Consider the following 12,986-nt stretch of genomic DNA (forward strand, 5'->3'; position numbering starts at 1 on the left):
AGTGAAATGAAGAGGCATGTCTGGGGTGGAGACCACGGAGGCTTGTGCTTTAATGGCAGCTGGAGTAAAGGAGAGCAAAAATATTAATTCTGGGGGCATAGGGAGCAGGCAGCCAGGCACGGCCTGGCCCAGCCCAGGCCAGCTAGGCCGAGAATGCAGACTTCTTGTCCAGGGAATGGTGTGTGGGAGGCAACCAGAACCCAAGGACTGAGGCTTCTTGGAGAGGAGGAGGGACAACAGGCAGCTAGAAGTCCATGGAGCTGTGAGCCAGGTAGTCCTTGCGGCCAATGTTGCTGACCTGCTTGGTCTGCATGGCCTCGAGTTTGGGGCAGTCGGTGATCCGATGGCCCAGGCCCCCGCAGAAGGCACAGCCACGTTCTTCTGGGGACATGAGGCATAGGGGAAGAGGGGTCAGTATGGAAACGGGGCCAGACTCCACACCCCAGATCTTAGCCTCCCAATCAGGCCTCCCTGGTCCACTGATGTGCAGAGTGGACTTGTTTTATAGTATTCTGTCATGACCCGCACTGGACTAGTGTCTCCCATTCGGTAGTCACCTCCGATGTCCAGCATGGACTCGTCCCCGCAATGTAGTACTTGCAGCACAGGTGGCACCTTCTGCTTGGCCTCCAACAGTAGGGCTTTGAGGTCCATCAGCACCGACTCATCTGTTAGGACAGTGGGGACCATTAGGTTCCACCCCAGACCCTGCGACCAGGACCTGGAGGACCTGGGAGATAGCTGAGGTGGCCCTGGTGATAGACTCACCACAGGCCTTGTTGATGAAGGTGGTGGCGATGCCTGTATTTCCTGAGCGCCCAGTACGGCCAATTCTGTGCACTGCAGAGAGAGGGAACAGCTTCTGGCCCACTGCCCAGGGCTGGGGCCTAGCCTGCACCCCACCCTGATCCCCAAAGCTCCCCCCAAACTCCCACCATAGTTCTCGATCTCCTCAGGCATGTCGTAATTGATGACATGCTGGATGGCAGGGAAGTCCAGGCCCTTGGAGGCTACATCTGTGGCCACTAGGACATCCTTCTTCCCCTCCCGGAACGCCTCAATGGCCTTGGTCCGTTCCTCCTGGTCTGGGGAGGGTCAGGCAGGAGCTGTTAGAGTGACAGCAGGAGTCTGGGGAATAGTAGCAAGCCAGCCAGGTAGGGAAACGGGTTAGGTGAGGGGCTGCAAAGGCAGCAGGGTCCATGCCTGTACATGTGCCACCCTGACCTTTGCCACCATGAATGGCCACAGCCTCGACCCCTTTGAGCAGCAGATACTCATGGATGGCATCCACATCTGCCTTCTTCTCTGCAAAGATGAGCACCTGTCAGGGAAGGCCAAGTCTAGTCATGGGGGCTGCCTCTGTCCAGATGGCCCCAGCACTCGCCAGTGTGCTGCCACTACTGCCCTCTCCCCTGGTCTGGGCTAGCCTGGTTGGCTGCACTCACGGGTGGGGGCGTCTTTTGCAGGCACTCGAGCAGGTACACCATCTTGGCCTCCTCCTTTACATATTCCACTTCCTGCCATCAGAGGAACCAGATCTAGTGATTCTGAGAGCAGGTTCACCAGTCATGGTCCTGCCACAGAGGTGAGACCACCTAATCCTGGCTGGGAGGTGACCAGCAGCCTTTTGCTACCAAGAGCTGGGCACCTTAAGAATGTTTCTTGCTAAAGGCCAGAGCTTTGAATGAAAGCCCAATGTTCCAATTAGCTTCAGGGGAGCCTTGCCAGACCCAGCCCTCACAGGTGAGACTGTTCACCAGGGGGACTTGCCTACCTGGATGACATCCAGGCTGGCGGCCCCGGCGCGCCCCACATTGATGGTGACAGGCTTTACCAGGGCACTCTTGGCAAAATTCTGTATCTTCTTAGGCATGGTGGCACTGAAGAGCAGGGTCTGCCGTTGGCCCTGCAGAAGAAGAGGACTAGGGCTGAGGGCATGTGGGAACTGGGGAGGCTGGGACAGTGAGTGGGCAGCACAGGGCCTCAGGGACCTCCACAGTTGATAAAGGGTGGCAGGAATGCCCTAGCCAGGCACAGGTGGGCACCTTGAAGTAGGAGAAGATGGTGCGAATGTCACCCTCGAAGCCCATGTCGATCATGCGGTCAGCCTCATCCAGAGCCAGGTAGCGACAGATATCTAGGCTGACCATCTTCTTTTGCAGCAGATCCATGAGGCGCCCAGGGGTGGCAACCATCATGTGCACACCACTGGGGACCAAGGAGAGATCTTGAGATCAGGGCCACGTGCTCAGCCCAATGAGGGACTGTGCCTCGTTCTACCCTCTGGCCACCTTCCTGATTCTCCTCACCTGTCCTCTCCTCATCATGCCCACAACCTTGCTCTATGTATAGCACATATCTCTTGGAGAGAGCTAGAATCATCTTGACCGATGAAGTGCTCCAGAGGTCTCCCTAGCCATGCGGTCACCTCTGCCTGGCAAACCCTCTTCCCTTCTTCCAGGTCACTCCTGTTATCCCCAGGAGGGGGCTATCCTGAACCTCCTGTGCTTCCCCAGCTCACTCTGTAGGCCTTCATGGGATCACTTTCCTGGTACGCCGAATTCAACTGTTCCATGTCTGCATCTTCCCTGAGATTAAGAACGCCTCTCAAACAGGGGCTAAGGCTAGTCTGTGATCCTAGATGGCTAGTGATATCTGCTGGGGACAGCACTGTGTGGCAAGGACACAGGCCCAGTCCTGCCCTAGTGCCTAGCCTCTTTGCTGGATCACACACTGAATTACCCTGGCCTTCCAAGACACCCTGGGTCCCCCTCTGTGCCTTCTGCCTGGAATGCCCTAACCTTCTAACCTCCCAAATGCCCCCATTCCATCTGCTGTGCCCCTACGGTCCCTTACCACATTCCTCTCCCTGTCCTACCCCAACCGACCTCCCCATTAGACGGGATCTTCAAGGGCTAGGCCTACAGGAAGCTTCTGCAAATATGCAAAGTAACTAAAATGAAGGGTCCTGCAGCTTATCTAGAGGCTTTGAGGGAGGCCCAAGGGAGGGGGTGCCTATGCTCACTGCCGGATGGTCTCCATCTGCTCTTTGACAGACATGCCCCCAATGCAGAGTGCGCAGCGCAGGAGTGGCGAGCTGTCCTCCTGTAGCAAACGGCAGTAATACTCCAGGATGCTGTGGGTTTGCCGGGCCAGCTCTCGCTGCAGGTACAGGGGCAGGGGTTGGTACCAGAAAGCAGTCTCATTGGTGCCCTGCCAACCAGGCCAGCCTATCTTACCGAGGGGCAGATAATGAGTCCATAGGGCCCTTCGCGCTTAGAGAAAGGTAACCTCTTCTCCTGTTCCAGGCAGAACATGATAACCGGCAAAGTGAACACCAGCGTTTTGCCTGAACCCGTGAAAGCAATGCCTATCATGTCACGGCCAGAAAGGCTGTTGGGAGAGAACAGGCATGAGTCAGGTTCAGTAGAATATGGGGACTGCTTCTCTCCAAGGACATCTAGCGACTGCTCCTGCCTGTCACTGCCCTTCTCAGGGCCCCCAGGTACACTTACATGGTAGGGATGCCCTGGATTTGAATTGGCGTTGGGTGATGGATGCCTTTCTTCTTCAGGCCTCTCAGGATGGCTGTGGAAAACAACCCTGGCATCATCCTTGTGTCTCACAGGTACTTTATCAGGCCCCACACCTGTAAAATTGGCACCATCCTCCCCAAGTTACAGATAATGAAACTAAGGCCCAGAAGGAGACAGAGAGACTTGCTCAAGTCCCCTAGGCTACATGGAGGCACCTAGGCCTAAGGGCAACATCACTTTTTCCCTGAAGGTCTCTAATGACAGAAAGAGTGAATATATACAGCTGGGACACCTGAAAAAGGAATCCAAAGAAAACCTTCCTCAATTCCTCCATCCCCACTGGCTTGCCACGGCTGGTGAGCTCAGGCACAACCTTGCAGATGTTTGACTAACAAAATGTGGCACCTCTCTCAGTTCCCAGGTACCTGCAGGAAATTTCATTTCCTTGAAGCTTTTGATGGGTGGCGGGATACCATCTCCTTCCACCAGGATGTGGTACTTCTTCCGTACCCGCTCATGACGCTCTTCAGACATGTTCAGGACGTAACAGGGTGGTGTCCAACTGTGAGTAGCCAGGGTCAAGACAGGCTCTGGGCACAGCTGGCTTTGGGGTGTCTCTCCCAGTCTGAGTCACATCCCATCCCAAGTTAAGGGTGACTGCCTTTCCGCAGACTGGAAAAAAGTACCTGGTTTTGATTGGATCGTCGTATGTGATTCCCTTGGCCATTTCCTTCACTGACATCAAGGCTGAGGAGAAAGGTGTGGCTCAGGGTTGGCTTTCGCTTCCCAGAGGCCAGCCTCCTTGAGAAATAACATGCCTGGGGGGTGAGAGTCTCAGCCCACCTCCTCCCTGTCCAGGCTACAACCATATACCTCGGCCCTCCGCCACACTCTCCAGGATCTTCTCTTCTTCCTTCAACTGCTTCTCCTTGGCAGACTCCTTGCGGGCTGAGAAAAACAAGCAGCTGATATCACGAAGACATCAAAGCAGTGTACTGAGCTGAATCTCTTGTTGCTGCTGAGCCCACCTTCCGCCTTCTCTTTGAGGTGCTGGTGCTGATCCAGGAGGCTGACGTTGGACTGAGGGCCCAGCAGGATGTCATCCTCATCTCCCCGGGGCTCACTGCCGCTGTCTTGCTGCTCCTCCTCTGCAGCTCCCTTGCGCCTGCGCTGCAGCAGCTTCTGGAGCTGAGGTTCCACCAGCGCCCCTCAGAGCCACGCCCAACACAGAGTAGGGCATCGCAACCAGGGGCTGCGTTAGGATCCTGGCTTTTGGAAGAGGGTCCTGCGCACCAAGGGCCGAGCTGCCCTACCTTTCAGATCAGGTCGCCAGGCCCTCGTGTGCCTGGAAGCCACGCTCCCGTGGACTGATGCCTCAACCTGGAGACCGGGGGTCACCCTCCATCCCACTGAAAATCCCCTACCACCGCCCTCATTTCTTCCCCGATCCCTGGCCCTCACCAGCAGCTGTCGGCGCTGCCGCAACGGTACGTAGGGCACGTAGTCCTCGTCGTCTTCATCCTCCGCCTCAGAGCGGCTTCCTATAGCAGTCGCCTCGTCAGTGCGAGCCCGCTGCAGAGACACACAGGTCATGCCCGGACTCCCCCGCCTTCACGCGGTTGCCAACTGCAAAGACCCCAACTTCGCTCCCACCTTGCGCTCGGGTTCCGACTCCTCCATCCTTTGATGCACGCATGCGCGCCCCGGCAAAACCCCGCCTCACCTGAGTGAAATCCAATCAAATGCGAAGAAGCGGGCGTCGGCGCCTAGCAACGAACTCCGAGTGCCGGATCGCGCCGAGGGACAAACTTCCTCCTAAGCCGCTGTCCTGCGATTTGGCTTCAATGCTGCATGTGGTTGTGCAGCTGTTGCCGGGGCTAAGAGCGAAAGCGGCGGGCAAAGCATTGTGGGATGCTGGAGGATTTGGAACGTAAGCTGAGGGCTCAAACCAAGCCTGGTGGTAGGGCAGGCGCTCGGAATGAAGACCGAGGATCCCGCCAGCTGTCCGGAGCATGATACCAACATGATGTAACCCGGCGCGCCCCACCTGCGGACATTGCGCTCTCTGGTGGTCAGAAAACTCAGGGACAGGGCCGGCTGTGGCCCCGCCTCGCCGCGACGGAAGGGTGAAGCTGGCGGAATAAATGACTCAGGAACTGATACTCTGACTGGTGTCCTCATCTGTGTGACAACACCTATGTTCAGAGTGGTGAGGGGTAAACAAAATACTGATGACGGTGGTTTTTAATTGAAGGCCTGTATATATGTGAGTAACCGATTGTTATTGTAAACGCTGTAATAGAGCTCAGAGTGCCTCGCTGCCTGGGGAACCACGGGTGGCTTCGAGGAGACACTGGATCTGAGCTTTCAGGAAAGTCTGGAATCTTAGACAGGGAGTGGAAAGGAAAGGACTTCTTGATAGAGGGTTCTGCAGGAATGCAAGTGCACAGGTTCCCAAGTAATAAAGAGATCACTTGACCCATGTGGCGTGGGGGTAGCCAGAGCAAGGATCGGTGAAGTAGATTGGGCCGACTATGCAGAGCTTTGTCAGAGAGGAGTGATGGGTCAGTGCTATCCTTTCCTTTTTCATGTGTTTAATATGTGTGCTGCGCACGGTGTAGTGCTGAAGTAGATAAAGATGAGCAAGACACAAACCTGGCTTGTGAGATTACAGGCTAGTTGAGAAGCCAGAAATAGAACCCGTCTTGAAGTTAAAGAGAAGTATCAAAAGACAGACAAGGCAGGACTAACTGATCTTAGTAAAAGTGGCCTCTTAACTGAGATGTGAAGGATAAACAGGAATTCATGAAGGACGCATAATCTGGAATTAGGGAAGTACGGAGTCGGGAGATCTGAGGGTGCCAAGCCTAGCTAGAAACTGTGTTGTAGGTGTGTTTGGAGTCAATGCTGGAAGCAGGGGCCAGGCAGCGAGGGCCCTGAATGCCGCTCACAGAAGTCCTCTGTAAAAAAGAGGCTGCTTGAATCAGACCTGCAATTTTCAAATGATGCAGAATTTTAGATAGCTGTGCCAATTGAGCTGCAGGACAGCTGCCTAGAGCAAGAGTTGGAGGGTAAGAGGAACACAGGTGGCAAATACACAGACAAAGGGTCCACAGGAGAGTGTCCACAGTTCCTCGGGGACTGGGAAAGACAAGCTCCAGGAATCATGAGCCTGTGGGTAATGCTATTTCACTTTGGAAGAGGAAGCTGGCATTGACTGCCAGCCCATGGTGTGGAGGGGAGGGAGGAGGGAGCGTTTTCTGATCCTGCTCTTAAGTGACTGGCCATTGCCTCCATTGCTCCCTACATGAGCTCAAGTTAAGAGTTGGTTTTAGTGGAGAAAACAACATTGGGGTCAAGAAGTTGGGCCAAACATGTGTATGAGGGATTTTTAGAAACCTATCATATTAAAATCTGAATTTGCAAAGCAGGGAGGAGGAAGAGGTAGTTTGCTTTACTTTATGGAAGGGTTATCCTCTTAACTCTCAAGTACTTAAGCTACATGTCTCATTCCCATTGGAAAGTGAGATCCAATTGATAAAAATTGCATTTACCTCCCACATCCCCTGACAACCCCACACACCCAGGCTACAGGTGCACAGTCCACAAAGGCCTCAACCATTCCCCAGGCCCCTTCTCATGTCAGGTTCCCAGAGACCAAGTCCCATCCCTCCAACTCATCCGTCTTACAGAAAGGGAAAGAGACACAGCATGGGGAAGGGGCTGTTCCCCTCCCAATAAGAGGAAGGGGCAGAGGTAGCAGTTATCCAGGCCTGTGCTCTAACCTTAGTCAGCCAGACCCAGCTCCCTCAAATCACTTTCCTGTCTTAACTTTAGTTTCCTCAAATATAAAATGGGATGAGTCTCACATAGAACTGGTGCAAAAATTAAGAGGAAACAATGACAAACTATTAATACGCAGTATGTGTTTAACAAGGTTGGTGACTAAGGTAGACCCCATGCTTCTAATTACATCGCTTACCTAGCTCTGACCCACCCCACACAGGAAACACACCAACTCTGTGTCCAAATGTTGCTTTATCTTTCCCAGGAAAGATCTTCACAGTATCAAAAGTAAAGAATTAAAAAAACAAAAACAGAAACAAAAAACCAAACAGAAAGCAGTGTTGGGCCAGCAGTACCATCATCCCCCAGCCCACAGGCCAGCCCAGCCCCCAGGCTCTGAGTGTGGAGGCTACGTAGCACCAGGAGGCGGCTCTGTGGCGGTCCTGAGGGGCCCCAGACCGGCATGGCATCCACTCAGCTTTTGGTCGGTCTAGGATGGTGGGGAGCTGGGAGGGTCTTGGGCAGGTGAGTAGGGATGTGGAGGAGGAAGAAACTGTAGACCTTCAGCTGGCAGTCGGACATCCTGAAGAAGCTGGACCTGGCAGCGGCTGAGAAAACAAGAGCGTGGCCATGTAGTGAGCACGGCCTCCCCAGGCTGCCTCTGGGTCGCCCTGCATCTCTGTGGAGGCAGGAATGGCAGTCTTCTACTTTTGCTCCCTGTACCAAAAACACTCCATCACCTCCAACAGGGGATGAGAGTTAAGACACTTCCAGGAAACAGCTCAGTCCTGTTCTTCTGTCAATAGTAACCTAGATCTCAAGGCATGTGGGACCATCCCTAAGAAGCTCATGGGCCCCTGAAGCAGCACATCTTCACCCAGGCTAGGGTAGAAGAAGAGCCCAGCCTCTGGCATGTGTCCTCCTGGTGACAGGCTGTGGAGAGGCCCCCCTGTGCTCAGACTCCTGCCTCAGGCTCCAGGTACACAGCCCAGGCTGGGTCCCAAGTCTGCGCTAGATCCGTTTTCTCTCATACTTGGGGCTCTAATCTTAAGACAGTAGAGAAGGTCAAGGAGCTTGGGGGAGGGAACAGTTCTGTCTTGGGAAAGAGGTCAGCCAAAGAGTGGGAGATGGCTGATGATGGGGGCACTGGGTCTGCAGGAGGTGCACCTCTTTTTCCCTCACAAGGGGCAGCAGATGGAAGTGCTTGGGGTACCCAATCATTCCTGGTTCCGGTGGAGGTGGAGAAGAGAGGCAGGAGGGCGCCTTGACCCCGGCAGCAGCTCTTGGGTGTGTGGACATCTCAGTTTGACGAAGGATCAGGGAGCCCAGTCCCTCACACTAATGGATTGAGGCAAGTCTGAAGCGAGTTCTGGCTCTGGTGACAGGCAGCCCAGCCCTGAAGGCTGCCCCTAAGGAGCTGAGGCCAGCATCAAGGGTGGGGAATCCTGACCCAAAGAGGGACAAGGAGACTCAGCCAAGGATCCAGGAAGTCTGCCTCCCTGGCCCAGGGAGGGGGAGGGGGACAGTGAGGACACCCTCCTGGAGTATCTATGGATTCAGCTTCTCCTCCTCTCACCGGTCCCAGCCTGCCTTAGGGTAGCTATGTGGTTGCCAGAAAGGCCTAACCCCAGAGACACAGGGTTGAGATCTGGTACTGCACCTCCATTGGGCCCCAAGCCCAGCACCAGAGCTGGTCCGCCAGCTACCTTTCTTCCTCTATACTATGGTTTTCAGCCCATCACCTTCTCCATTCTTCTGTTCTCAGTCCAGATCATCATCTGACAGATCAACATTTCAGACAACATGACCTGTGCAACGTGGCCAGAAGGGGGAGGCCACAGCAGAGCTGGTGGCCAGGCCTCTTCTTCCAGGAGGCAGCGCCACTATTAGTTTTCTCATGGAACCTACCCTGTTTGAGGAGAGTGTCCCCCAACTCCACTAGGCCTAAGTGACCTCCAAGGCCTTGGTCTAGCTTGGCTGCCCATGCTGATCCCTTGGGGCTGGCCCTGGTAGCCTGCATGGAGGAGCCAGGCCCGGCAAGTGAGATTCAACTCTGAGGTTGATAATGTCAGGGGTGGGAGTAGCCCTCTGGGCCCACTGGGTACTTGGGGAGGCAGCGGGCAGCGGAAGTGGAGGTCTGATGGAGATACCCCAGGGGGTGGCAATGCAGGAAGGGAGAAGAGGGCCTGGCCCAGAGGGAGAGATAAATGGCCTAGGGATAAATGGTCGCAGGAAGAGAAGAGATGGGGCTTGTTCCTTTGGACAGCATAGCTTGCTGGGCTGTCACTGTGGAGGTGTGACAGGGGGCAGGGCTGCCAAGCCTCAGCCCACCCAACTCTCTATGCCTCAGAGCACAGGAGCTAGGAGGGAGGGAATGAACATAACGCTTGGGGGTCTCTAATACCTCACTGAGCTGTGCTGGAAGCAGTTTTCTTGAGGCTGAAATTGGTCCAATTCACAGCAACTTTCTGACGTGTTTGCTTTGCAGAATCCAAACAGAACCTGTCAGGTTTGGGGAAGGGAGTACACAGGAGAAGCACAATCAGAGATCCCCCCTGCTTCCTGGACTCCTCTCTTAGACCCATGTGTCCCGATCACTAAAGAAGCCAAGGCAACTGTGCACAACCCCTCCGGCTCCTGGGTGTTGGAGTCTAGCAGGTAAGGGAGCTGTGCTAGCTGGGGGGGCTTCCTGGCCAAAGCACCCACAAGCCCAGGGACCAGTGTATAAAGACAGTGACACCGTCTTGGGATTCAGCCCCCTTCTTACCCTGTATTTCCCTCTAGCTATACTGGGCCCCCTTCTGTTCCAAGAATGATAATTCTTTCACCATTATACCCTTCTATGTGCTGACCCCACTGTCATGAATACTCTGTTGGTTTTGCCTGGACCACTCATTCTTAATCAAGTTTCAGCCTGGTTACCAACTCTTCTGGGAGGGCTCCCCTGGCTGCTCCCATTCTTCAGCTTGCTCTGCAGTCCCTTTTCCAGGCCCACCCCTTACTTCCTTAATAGTCCTGGACTGGAAGTTTATGTTCTATCCTCATCTGGACTGTTTGGTTTGCTTCTGCCCCAGAGCTCAGTCCAGGCAGAGCAGATGAAGTACAAGTGAATAGACAAAGTGAGTGAGGCTGGAAAAAGCCCTGGTTCTTGGGATCTGATATGCCTCCTTCGCCTGGTCCCTTGCACCGTCCCAGATGCCCCGATCTGCCAAGTGACTCCCTAAGTTCCAGCAGACAGGCTGGTGAGAGAGCCTGGGGGGCTGGAGAGGCCCTTGCTTCAAGGGTGCAGGGCTGAGGGAGAGGCCGTCCTGAGCCTGGGTGTGGACAGGGCGACAGGCGCCCACACCTACCTCTTGAAGTACTCCACCTCCCGGTCAGTCTCATCCATCTCCACCCCATCCGTGTCCTTGGGCAGGAACACATCGTCTAGGAAGACACAGCCAGGGGGGCTCAGTGCTCACAGCCAGGCCTCTGGGTCAGTGCTGCCCACACACGAGGACTGCCCTCCACCCCATGGCCTGCCTGGGGGCAGGGGTCAGCCACTGTTCCTGTTGCACTCACCCAAGGAAGAGGCCGACTTCTCCTGCTTGTTGCGGCTGCGGCGGCTGCGGCCCTTGGCCTGTGGCAAGCTCTGTGGCCTTGCTGGGCCCGGGTGCTGCACAGACTCCTGCTCTGAAGGCTGTGCTTTGGCCTCACCTGGCCAGCTTCGCCATGAGCTGCCCTTCTCCTTGTCACCTTTGGGGCTGCCAGCCCAGCCTGGTCCTGGCCGACTCCCCCGGCTCCCTTCTCCAGCCTCCGCACAGCTGCCCACTTTGGGAGGCTCTGGGGCCTTGGCTAGTTGCTTGGGGCTGGGGGTCTGGCCCTTGACACTAGGAGCCTCCAGGCTTGCCAAGGGTCGGGGAGCTGGGCTTGCCTCACTCTTCTTGGCCTGACTGCCCTGTCTTTTGCCTTTCCGCGGCTTCCCACCTGAGGCCACAGATTCAGGCAGCTCCTCCTTGCAACTGGGGACTTCCTTTGGGCTTGGTTCCTCAGAGCTGGTGTTGCCTGGCTTGGGTGTCTTGACCCAGATCACCCGGGACAGGTTGGGTACAGTGTTGAGTCTCCTCACTAGCCCATTCTCAGGGTTAATACCAGGAGGGGGGCCCCTCGCCTCTGTCCATGGTGGGTGGGGGCCTTGCATTTCTGCCCATGGTGGGGCTGGCTCGCCTGGAGCTTGTAATGTGTGGTTCTGAGGGGAGCCCAAAGTCAAAGGAGACAGGTCCAGGTTGATGTCAGGACGATGCTCTGAGGGGCCATTGAGGTTCAAGGGGGGTAGGCTCTGGGGCTCTGGCTCAACAGCCCCTTTGCTGGAGAAGCCGTTGCCGTCGGTGCTGAGCTCACGTGCACTGAAGCCAGTGCGGAGGGAGTCCTTGACGGTGTTCTTGATCTCGCGTAGACGGCCACTCAGGAAACTGCTGACCCGATCCAGCTCCTGGTCCGGCCACTCCAAAAGCTTCTCCCTGGCAGGCCTCTGCTCCCGGTTTCCGGACACACCGCGATTTACCTGCTTTAGAGCTTCTGCTGCCAACTGGGCCTTCTCCTTTTCCTGCAATACAAGAGGCAGTTTCAGCAGGGGCCTGGCACCTGCCAGGTACGATGTGACATCTGACACACCAGCGTGGGGCCCAGCTTTGCCATAACTGGTTGGAGGCAGGGCCTCAGGATCCTGGCCTGCTTGCCCACCCTGCAAGAGTGAAGAAGTGCAACCAGACAAGTATATGTCCTGGGGGTGGAGGTTTTTCCAGCATGGTCGTGCAGAGCCCCAGTGTCAGTCCTAGTGCCTATGAAGGTGAGCTCGAAGGGGCAAGAACAGGGCTAATTGAATCTTGCCTCCCAGGCTTGAGCTTGACCAATCCAGCTATTTGCTGAGTTGCAGTGGACTCATCTGCAAAATAGGGACAACACTGGAGTGAAGACCAAAGCAAGGATGCACGTGAGAAAGATGGTTGCTACAGAGCCCTTCTCTCCAATTCTGCAGGTAGCAGGGGAAAAGCCGTGTCATCGTGCAGGCCATTTAGGAAGGAAGATATGGAGCTGAGACTTCTCTGGGTGGCTGGGAATGTATGTGCTCTCCCGATGCTATGTATGGGTGCCACTGAAGAAGGTAAAGTTCCCATAGGCATGCCACTCATTTCTCAACTGGCCTCAAGTAATCAAGGCCATGGCTAAACTGTGCCCCACGGCATACAATGACAGCCACATGGGCCCCCAGGGCAAGATGTAAAAGCAGCCCCTTGGCCCATGTGAGGCCGGGCCCCGCCAATCCGTGTGGACAGAGCCACAACTAGAGGACAAAAAGGAAAGTCTGTGGGCTGAGTCACCCATCCTTCTGTCCAACCTCAAGCATCAATTGGCCAAGAAGGCCTTTTGAGGAGACAGGAGACAGATATCAAAGGCCTATGGGAAGGAGGTGGTGTGGTGCCAGGGGCTAGATGACTTCCGCCCCCCTACATACTTCTAGCTGATTTGGGGATGAAGGGAGAGAAATAGGAAAAGGAAAATGGGGAGAGAAAAGAGGACTTGCCACCACCTCAGAGACAACTTAAAGCGGGCATGTGTTTAATTTAGTCTCATCTTTTTTGAACACTGGCTCCAAAACTGACTAGGACCTTGGACTTATCACTT

The 12,986-nt window shown here is 55.2% G+C and overlaps 2 protein-coding genes across 16 annotated transcripts in view; both read right to left on the bottom strand.

The window, feature by feature from the left end:
- Positions 1 to 21: 21 nt before the first annotated feature.
- Positions 22 to 5,312, bottom strand: DDX41 (DEAD-box helicase 41). Its single transcript, XM_016158345.2, has 17 exons — positions 5,190 to 5,312; positions 4,998 to 5,108; positions 4,565 to 4,724; positions 4,410 to 4,484; positions 4,223 to 4,283; positions 3,962 to 4,098; positions 3,516 to 3,588; positions 3,240 to 3,393; positions 3,026 to 3,162; positions 2,046 to 2,208; positions 1,775 to 1,906; positions 1,446 to 1,517; positions 1,225 to 1,321; positions 936 to 1,085; positions 769 to 840; positions 558 to 668; positions 22 to 381 (listed from the first exon to the last, which is right to left on the bottom strand). Exons 1-17 carry the CDS (start codon positions 5,214 to 5,216, stop codon positions 245 to 247), a joined length of 1,869 nt encoding a protein of 622 aa, XP_016013831.1. The 5' UTR covers positions 5,217 to 5,312; the 3' UTR covers positions 22 to 244.
- Positions 5,313 to 7,555: 2,243 nt separating this feature from the next.
- The window catches only part of FAM193B (family with sequence similarity 193 member B), a 30,507-nt gene continuing 25,076 nt past the window's right edge, over positions 7,556 to 12,986 (bottom strand). For all 15 annotated transcript variants that reach the window (XM_036224299.1, XM_016158339.2, XM_016158338.2 and 12 more), the window contains 4 exons: positions 10,884 to 11,907; positions 10,673 to 10,748; positions 9,727 to 9,824; positions 7,556 to 7,930 (listed from right to left, as the gene is read on the bottom strand). In XM_036224299.1, the coding sequence (XP_036080192.1) occupies positions 9,728 to 9,824; positions 10,673 to 10,748; positions 10,884 to 11,907 (1,197 nt within the window). In that variant the 3' untranslated portion in view covers positions 7,556 to 7,930; position 9,727. The remainder of the gene's footprint in view (positions 7,931 to 9,726; positions 9,825 to 10,672; positions 10,749 to 10,883; positions 11,908 to 12,986) is intronic.

Source organism: Rousettus aegyptiacus, unplaced genomic scaffold, assembly GCF_014176215.1.
Source record: "Rousettus aegyptiacus isolate mRouAeg1 unplaced genomic scaffold, mRouAeg1.p scaffold_m13_p_7, whole genome shotgun sequence".
Taxonomy (NCBI): Eukaryota; Metazoa; Chordata; class Mammalia; order Chiroptera; family Pteropodidae; genus Rousettus; species Rousettus aegyptiacus.

Excerpts from the sequence above, each read along its gene's own strand:
- DDX41 (XM_016158345.2), bottom strand. The coding sequence starts at position 5,216 with ATGGAGGAGTCGGAACCCGAGCGCAAG. Across the intron at positions 3,589-3,961 it reads GGAAATGAAATTTCCTGCAG|CCATCCTGAGAGGCCTGAAG; the intron begins GTACCTGGGAAC and ends TGTTTTCCACAG. Across the intron at positions 841-935 it reads TGAGGAGATCGAGAACTATG|TGCACAGAATTGGCCGTACT; the intron begins GTGGGAGTTTGG and ends CTCTCTCTGCAG.